This window comes from Lactuca sativa, chromosome 2 (genome assembly GCF_002870075.4).
Source record: "Lactuca sativa cultivar Salinas chromosome 2, Lsat_Salinas_v11, whole genome shotgun sequence".
In the NCBI taxonomy this organism is placed as follows: domain Eukaryota; kingdom Viridiplantae; phylum Streptophyta; class Magnoliopsida; order Asterales; family Asteraceae; genus Lactuca; species Lactuca sativa.
This window is the reverse complement of record NC_056624.2, coordinates 41,741,361-41,750,677: the sequence shown is the minus strand read 5'-3', so window position 1 is coordinate 41,750,677 and position 9,317 is coordinate 41,741,361. Positions and strand designations below refer to the sequence as shown.

Here is a 9,317-nt window from a genome sequence, read left to right as displayed (position 1 = left end):
ACCAAAGAAAAACTATAAGAAAGAAAATAATCTTCTTCAAAACGAAATAGTGTAAGATAAACTCAGGAGTATTTAGAAGAAAAATCAAACCATAAGTCATCAATTGAATTTGCATCCAGAAGATCTGAGAACAGCACGCATAATCTCAAAACAGATCCAAAAATTCTTCATGTCATTAAGCACAAACCATATGTGATCCATTCCTTTCTTCTTTTCCCGCAAAGGACACATACTCTCAAACAAAATTCAGAATGTTGCACATTTCAGATATGCCTCCTATTATATGCCTGGAACAGCCACAATCAACAAACTGAAGTCTGATGATATGCCTCCATAGCTGCTCCGACACAGAGCGGGATCGGTTGGTCTTTGGAACCCAGTCCATTTTGAAACTGTATCGATCTTTGTCATCCTTGCAAGGTACTCTCTCCCATGACATATTCTGCTTATCACAAACAGAGGATGAAGAAATATTAGAATCATTAGAATATTTCGTAGAGTGAACCTTTGGTACCCATCGGTAGTTGGGTTTAATACTTTTCTTTTTCGATCGGATGGGTGCCTCGGCACTTGATTTAGAACTTGAAGTTGGCCGTTGAGATGACTTTGACTTAGCTAGTCTTGGTTTCGCTGGAGCATCTCTTGGATTGGACTTCTTGACTTGCATTCCCTTCTTAACCTTGGGTTGATTCTTGGTCTTGGGAGTTGAACTCTTGGCCTTGTTGGCATTCCAGTTGCCATTTCAGGATTTTGACCTTGAAGAGCTTCTTTTGGGGTATCTCCCTCTTGGTGTGTTTTGCCACTCTTGTGCATAGTAGGGAACATATTCTCGATTCGGAAAATTTTAGGCAATGTGTCCAGGTGCTCCATACTGAAAGTATGTCTTTTTCTTCACTGGGAAGTTGTTTCTTCTGCCCTTGGTGGCGTGTCCTTGCCTTGTTTCTTATTGTTCCCACAAGAACAATTGCAGCAAGTCGTCGATTTCGCTTGTTTTGGTGGCTTGTATATTCCAACAACAGGTTGATCAGAAGTAACTGTGTTAGAAGCAACAGATTCAGAGTTCAAGGAGTCATTGGATTTTTCAATAGTTTTCTCCCTGTTCTCATCTTCAGCTACTTTACCATTATCAAACACACTCTTTTCAGCTGCTTGCTTGCATTGACTTAGTGGTGGATCTACATAGGAAGTAGAAGCATTAGTATTTTCAATCTGAGGACCATTTCCTGGCACAAATTCAGCAGGTTTTCCATATGAGATGTGCCTCTCTGTCCATTTCTTCATTGGTCAAAGGGTTATACTGATAGGTGTGATTAAAAGGAGGAGGCACTTTATCATATCATAAAACCTTTTGTTGGTTTTCTTTGAATTGCAAATTATGTTCTATCATGGACGCATCTACTTCACTTGACACATCAATTTTTCTAAAAGTAAAATCTGCATTTTCAAATTTTTTTTTCAATGAATGTGTCAAGCTCAGTAGTTAACTCGGCAAGTTATTCAGTCATAAATCTATAATTGGCACACTTATTGCTATACTCTTCCTGAAGTTTTCTAAAATCTTTTGTTTTTGCTTCTAATTGAGCTTTTAGAGGTTTCTGTCCTTTCCTAAGTTGATACCCTTCATATTTCAGGTCCTCGTTCTATCTACGCAATAATTCTATATGCTCAAGTAAATTTTTGACATTATCAATGCATGTTTGAGAACAAGAAGACTGACTTACCTCTTTCTTCTCAGGTTCTGGAGTAGAAGATACCATAAAGGCAAACTACAACTCCATCATCTCTTCTTCAGGATCACCTTCAGCTTTCTCTTCTGGAGCATCATTGATTTAAGCAAAGTGAGCACTCTCAGGTCCTGAAATATCCAGTGCCTGAATATCGTCCTCCCAGTCAAAGGACCGAGCAACCACTACCAGATTAGCAGTCTCACTTTTGATAGAAGCACTTCCACGACTATTTCCCACTGGAACCATTGTTCAATCATTGCTTACCCTTCTATCTGGCTTCGGACACTCACGAGCAAAATGACCTGGCTCGTGGCAATTGTAGCACCGAAGCTTTCCCTTGTTAAACCCAATCTTCTTGTCAACATTCATTCCCCAGTTGTTCTTTCCCGTCTTCTTTGCAAATTGCTTTGCCCTAAACACTGTCATTGCTATCTGCCAAGTAATATCCATTTCTTCCACATCTTCTGGATGAATTTGATCCAGATCAGCAAATGAGAGTTGAGGTGGAAGCTCTTCGGCTACAAAAGCATTGTAGCAATTGACAAGTCCAGTGGCAAGATCTAAGTTTTCATCGCTTTCTTTGTGATTGGGAGCAGGAACCATAACTGATGCTTTGGAGGAGGAAACAGCTTGTGGAACAACAAAATACTGACTCTATGGATGAGACATAGATGATGAAGAAACAAATGGTGCAGAAGATGGAGCAACAAAGGTTTGATTCTGAGGTTGTTGAACGGAAAAATCTTGACTTGGAGAGGAGGTAAAGGATGAAAAGGAATTATTTGAGGAAATCCCAAGATTTGCAGTCGAGTAGGAAGTCACATGATTAATCTCTCTTTGCTTATCATCAAGATCACATGCTTTGATGATTACCATAGTTTCAACAAAACTGAGATGATTGACACCTTTCGTCTTCTTGATGACAGCCACATTCATATCCCATGCCTTTGGAAGTGAATTCAACAACTTTTTTTATCTCATACTTAGTCACATAAATCCCAGTTGAACTCATTTCAGTGGTGAGTGTGATAAAACGTTGCAACTGGGCTTCTAGAGTTTCTCCAAGAACATAATTAAACATATTGAATTTCTGTCTTAACATGGCTTGGCGACTCTGTTTCATGTCTTCATTACCCTCATAGACTTCAATTAAAGCTTCCCATAATGTGTAACACTCTAAAAATTTCAACCAATTTAAACTTTTCAAAAACAATCCGGTTTCATAAAGTTATAACAAAAAGGTTTTCAATACAATTATTTATCAGAGTCTCCCCAGAACCACATCATAAAACATAATCATGAGGAGCGGTACGATCACGCCTTTGCCTTGCCATGGTCTCCTGAAGAACCTAAAAGACATTAGACCACAACTGTAAGCCCGAAAGCTTAGTGAGATACCCCCAAAATACCAACCACATATACCATACACGCACAACATGCCATATCATAACAGAACATAGAACAGCCATGCACTTCGGGTCTACTGTGTGACTGGTCCGCCGTACCGGGCCTTCAGTCCACCTGGTCCACCCTCCGAGTCTAGCCATATGCATCGAGTCTACAGTGTAACTGGTCCGCCTGCACCGGGCCTTCAATCCACCTGGTCCACTCTCTGAGTCTATAGTATGACTGGTCCGCCCGCACTGGGCCTTCAATCGGTCTGGTCCACTCTCCGAGCCTTGGCACGTCTGGTTCGCCCTCTTGGGGCCTACAGCCTATCCGGACCGCTCGCTGGACCTTCGGGATAACCGGTCCACCCTGGGTATGTTGGCCTACAGCATAAATCAGGACCCGCCTCAACCCAACCTCAGTCCAACAACAATGTGCACATAAACATTCAATCATATAACAATTCACATCTAATCAAACCGGTCTAGCAGATCACATAACATAACATCATCCTATATACCAGGATACCGACCTTAACCAGGTCTGTAACATATACCATCCTAACTAGCTGGATGCAACATAGCAAAGCAATAACATAACAACGATACCCGGATTACTATCCGATAAATGGGCCGGCCTTGGTGCCGTAGACCCTGTCGATATAGTGAGGATAACTCACCTCGCAACTGCCGACTGAAAAGATAAGACCGAGCTGCTCCGACCACTGACACGATCTCCACCACTAGCCAACACCAACACTGAACTCAAAACAAATGCCAACAATTACCAAAATGCCCCTGGAAGTCATCTGGTCAACCCTTGGTCAAAGTCAAAGTCAACCTCCTGACTAACTCTACTCGTCGAGTCAACCCGATGACTCGTCGAGTCCCCATGCTCAGAACTTCCCCAATCCGCGACTCAACTCACCGAGTCACCCCGAGACTCGCTGAGTCCCACAACTTTGAGTCCCCTCACACTCAAGTCACCGAGTCCTCCCTTGACTCACTGATTCATGGCTCAACCAGAAGAAGGTTAGGACCTCACGACCAGACTCGCCGAGTCCAAGAACAGACTCGCCGAGTCCAAGGCTATCTTCAACCAACTCGCCGAGTTGTTCTTCCAACTCGTCGAGTTCATTCCCATCTTCAAGCAACTCGCCGAGTATACCCTTGTGACTCGCTGAGTACCCCTAGATCTTAATCCATACAGAAGCTTTCCAGGCCATGCAGATGATCCAAACCATAGATCTACCCTTCTACAACCCATCCATCACATAAAGTGGCAAACTTTACGTGAAACCAAAGAGATCTAAGCATATAACACTCTAGGGTTAGGGTTTGGGACAAGATGGCTTCACCAACCACTCAAGAACAGGGACTTTAATGCACTCTAGACCTTCTCCATTCCAGACCTGAGGTAGCAACCTCAGATCTAACCTCCAAACTCAAAATATCACAAGCTATTCTTTCCAAATACTCCAAAATGATGAATCTAGATGAATAACAACCCAAGCAACGAAATAATACCTCAAAAGAAAGCTCCAACAGAAGAGGAATCTGAATCCTTGCAAAGCCCCTTGCTCCAAGCCTCTTAACTCTCCAAGATCTCTTCCAAAATCACTACTCCAAGGTTCAAATGCTCTCAAATCACTCACAAACGCGCATTAGGGTTTTCCAGACTTCAAGAGAGGGTAAAGAGGCTGGGGAGAGGGTATAATGTCCTTTATATAGGGCTCATACTCCGAAATTAGGGTTTTCTCCACACAGCACAAACTCGCCGAGTCCAGTCGCCGACTCACCGAGTTGGCCACTTAACATGCGGCCAGAATCGCGACCCTACTCACCGAGTCCACCCATGGACTCGCCGAGTTGCCCATTCATATTTTCACTTTGAACCCTGAACTTGCACTCCTGAACTCGGGATGTTACAATTCTCCCCCACTTAAATTAGGCTTCGCCCTTGAAGCCTGCTGCACACAACTCCAGAACTATTTTCTCAAGACACCACTTGGCATTAACCAACCCAGGTTCCTCAAAACACTACCATCGAAATCCAAAACCTAACTCTTCCCCTAGGGCGTCCTGACTACCGCTTCAATCCGGCCACCGGCCTCATCCTCAGATAACCACAATTAACAACCAAGCACCACTCCATGATACTTTATTTGTTCTAGATCACAACAATCACTTGACTCATACAAGCTAGAAATAACCCTGAACCACCGGGATCCCGATCTGAGTCCCACTTTATCCACTCCATGCTGACAGGATGACATATCCTTCATCCTCAGAGCAACTCCCACGAGTTCTCCTCCGCAATCTCATACCCATGCTTAACTGGCTCTAGCATCCTCGAGTTGGGGAAAACCCGACACACTGATGACACCTCCAAACATCCCCCAGGATGAATTTCCACTACATACATAATTCCTTGATCAAATCAAACTGGGAATCCAAGACTCCATTCCTATATCCCTTCCGAGCCTCTTGGCTCTACACCCTCGGAATTCCTTTCGTGACCTCAGCAGACATCCAACCCGGATGTGATTCCATACCACTGCCACAAACACACTGCTCAATGACCATAATTGGAACACCCCAATCATAACTCCGCACTACTGCTTTTAGTTCCGTGAACTTACACTCCTTCTCGGAGCTACATTCCTTTCCCTTTCCTTACCAAGGAAATCCACTTAGCTGCCTTGACACTACCACAAGTGCCACGGTGCTCACCCAATACTAAACCATTCCCTTGTAGCATAACCGCTATCTCATGCACCACACATGCTCTGAATCCGTTCGCAAGGACTCTTGAGTCCATGCGCTGCCTTCCACTAATCACGATCAATACCCGGGGCCAGACCTTCTGATGCTATCACATCACGACATACTCATTCCATTTCCTCATACAGATCTATCAACACATGAAGAGTCTTCAGCATGACCGGACCGCCTTACCAGGCTTTCAGCCAATCTAGACCACTCTCAGAACCTTCAGCAGGTTTGGACCGCCCTCCAGGGCCTTTAGCCCGTCTGGACCGTTCTCCGTGCCTTCGGCCTGACTGGTACGCCCACCGGCCTTCAGTCTATCCGGACCGCTCAATTAACATCCAACATCCCGAAATATCCCTCCAGGAAAACTCTCCCATGCATACTGTTCTAGCCTTCTAGGGGCTCCGAACTCTGACTCCATCCTACATACTCAAACCTGGCCTGATCCCAGGCCTTCCACAATCAATCACCCTTCTCACAAAACCCTTGGTCTATATCCCACCCCGTCTGCCTGTCACTTGCTCATACCAGCCTATGCTCTTGGCTGACTGAACCGCTGCTGAATCCCCAACAGCTAATTGACTACTCATGCTTATCGATCTTCCGGAGAATTTCTAATTCTCCCCCACTTAGAGCACTGACTACCAACCACTGGTCGCCATCACCGACCTCCCTTAACAACCCTACACAACACAATCCCTTACACGCGAGCTGATTCCCACTAGAACGAGCAACCTTCACAAAATTACATCTCAACACAGATCATCTCGGACATCGAAAGAAACCCGACATTCAGCAAACCACTCCTCAGACTGAAAATGTCACCCGACATTCAGACCAAAAGACGGATTTCCCACTAATAATCCTCATGAATGATAACCAACGAAATTCCCAATGCCAAAACCCTTAACCATACCGAAAATCACACAACGAGACTAGCAGATAAACAATACTCCATAATAATCGCAAGATAACAAGATATCAAGAAAGAAACATACCCGCAGCTTCATTCGGCACTGCCCTGACCTCCTCTGTTGTAAGCTGAAAAGCACGACCCTGAGCCCTTGGGGGCTTTGCTCTACTCTGACCTCCACCCGTAATCCTCAAAGTGGCCAGTGCTGGAGCCTGCACCGGTCCTGCAGCAAGCTGTGGACAGTTGACCCTCAAGTGTCCAACCTGATGGCAGTGATAACAAATCCTCAAACCCTGAACCGGGGATGTCTGCCGACAATCCCTCGCATAATGCCCCTCCTTTCTGCACTTGCGGCATGCACCACCGGACCTACAAACTCCGGTGTGACCCTTCCCACACTTCCCACAAGCGCGGCTGCTCTGATCTCCCAATCTAGAATCAACGGTCTTGGACCGTTTCGGCGCCGGCTGCGACTGTTTCGGGGCCTGCCTCTGCTCTCTCAACTGCAACTCAATCTCCAACTCACGCCGCCTGGCGGCCTCCTGCAACTCTAACAAGGTCTCGCACCTCTACGTAGACACAAACTGCCTGATATCCCTCTTGATCATACTCAGATATCGGGACATCTGAGCCTGCTCTGAAGCGAACTCAGGGAAAAACATTGCCCTCTCAGTGAACAACCTGGTGATCTCCGTCACCGACTCCGAATCCTACTTCAGCTCCAGGAACTCCTGAGCCAATCTCTCCCTCTCAACCCGTGGAACATAACGAGTGCTGAACATCTCCCAGAACTGATCCCATGAAACCGCAGCCCTCTGCACATCCGAATATGACCCTGTGGTCAATCTCCACCAATCCTTCGCCCCGAGCCTCAACAGGTTCAGAGCACACCTCACCCTCTGATCAGCAGGGCATGAACACGTGAAGAAACACCCCTCCACGTCCGACAACCATCTCATAGCAACAATCGGGTCCTGAACCCCATCGAAGGTAGGGGGCTTCGTGTTATCGAAGTCCCGATACTGAAAACCCCGACCGGCTCCTCCCCCTGCTGCTGCTACAGCTGCTGTAGCCGCCGTGGGAGCCGTCTCTGTGAGAGACGCATAGCGCTCATCAAAATACTCAACCATGGAGGTCTTGATCGACCCAAACAGTTCCGGTAACTCGACCCGGAACAACGCAGCAACCTCATCATGCAGGATCTCACGAATCCTAGCGTCCAACTCGCCTGTGTTTATCTGACCAATAACCTCGGGCGGTACTGACCCACCCTGTCTGCCCTCTCCTGCTCCCGATCCTGACCCGGATCCACTCCCAGCATGCCTCGTAACCACCATACTGAAAAACATCGCGAGATCTTAGATACTTCGCACTATCCCGGGAACCAACCCCCAACCCAACCCTAGAGGTTGTGGCTTCTTTGATACGCGTATGGGTCCTGTGCTTTCAGTAGTACGGGCCCATACTACCTTCCACACCTACCCATATTTATATCAATTATCACCACAACACCCTAGTGAAGAACATACATAACAAGCACTCAACCCTCACTCCTAGAGGAACACTGGAAATCTCCCACAGAAGAAACCCTATGCTAGCAGGCATCATAAATGAGGCAACATTATCATGAAATCCTGAAGATCCCTAGCATAGTACTAGCATGTTGTTCTATTATAGCTCAAAACAAATATCATGTATGGTATTTTGGGGTTACTTACTGGCTCCGGCTGATCGTACCTCTGCGTCCTCCTTTACTCATTTTGAAAACCATTTTAAATTCTCTTTTGAAAACTCTCCTTGATTTGAGACTGGATTCACACGAATGTTCCTCCAATTCACTCAAACCAAGGCTCTGATATCAACTTGTAACATTCTAAAAATTCAACCAATTTAAACTTTTCAAAAACAACCCGGTTTCATAAAGTTATAACAAAAAGGTTTTCAATACAATTATTTATCTCCCCAGAACCACATCATAAAACATAATCATGAGGAGCGGTATGATCACGCCTTTGCCTTGCCACAGTCTCCTGAAGAACCTGAAAGACATTAGACCACAACTGTAAGCCCGAAAGCTTAGTGAGATACCCCCAAAATACCAACCACATATACCATACATGCATAACATGCCATATCATAACAGAACATAGAACAGCCATGTACTTCGGGTCTACTTTGTGACTAGTCCGCCGTACCGGGCCTTCAGTCTACCTGGTCCACCCTCCAAGTCTAGCCACATGCATCGAGTCTATAGTGTGACTGGTCCGCCCGCACCGGGCCTTCAATCCACCTGGTCCACTCTTTCAGTCTACAGTATGACTGGTCCGCCCGTACTGGGCCTTAGTCGGTCTGGTCCACTCTCCGAGCCTCGGCACGTCTGGTCCGCCCTCTTGGGGCCTACAGCCTATCCGGACCGCTCGCTGGGCCTTCGGGATAACCAGTCCGCCCTGGGTATGTTGGCCTACAACACAAAGCAGGACCCGCCTCAACCCAACCTCAGTCCAACAACCATGTGCA

At 46.1% G+C, this 9,317-nt stretch overlaps 1 protein-coding gene across 1 annotated transcript; it reads right to left on the bottom strand.

Annotated features, from left to right (window-relative positions):
- Positions 1 to 891: 891 nt before the first annotated feature.
- LOC111892802 (uncharacterized) lies at positions 892 to 2,330 on the bottom strand. The gene is made up of 3 exons (XM_023888845.1): positions 1,992 to 2,330; positions 1,122 to 1,275; positions 892 to 1,034 (listed from the first exon to the last, which is right to left on the bottom strand). Exons 1-3 carry the CDS (start codon positions 2,328 to 2,330, stop codon positions 892 to 894), a joined length of 636 nt encoding a protein of 211 aa, XP_023744613.1.
- Positions 2,331 to 9,317: the final 6,987 nt, after the last annotated feature.

Bases quoted from the DNA above. Each gene is read 5' to 3' on its own strand.
- LOC111892802 (XM_023888845.1), bottom strand. From the start codon at position 2,330: ATGGTTCCTGCTCCCAATCACAAAGAAAGCGATGAAAACTTAGATCTT. The intron at 1,276-1,991 runs GTAAGCAATGAT...TGACCAATGAAG, and splicing joins GTCCGAAGCCAGATAGAAGG to AAATGGACAGAGAGGCACAT. The intron at 1,035-1,121 runs GTAAAGTAGCTG...CTTCTAACACAG, and splicing joins AAAGAGTGTGTTTGATAATG to TTACTTCTGATCAACCTGTT.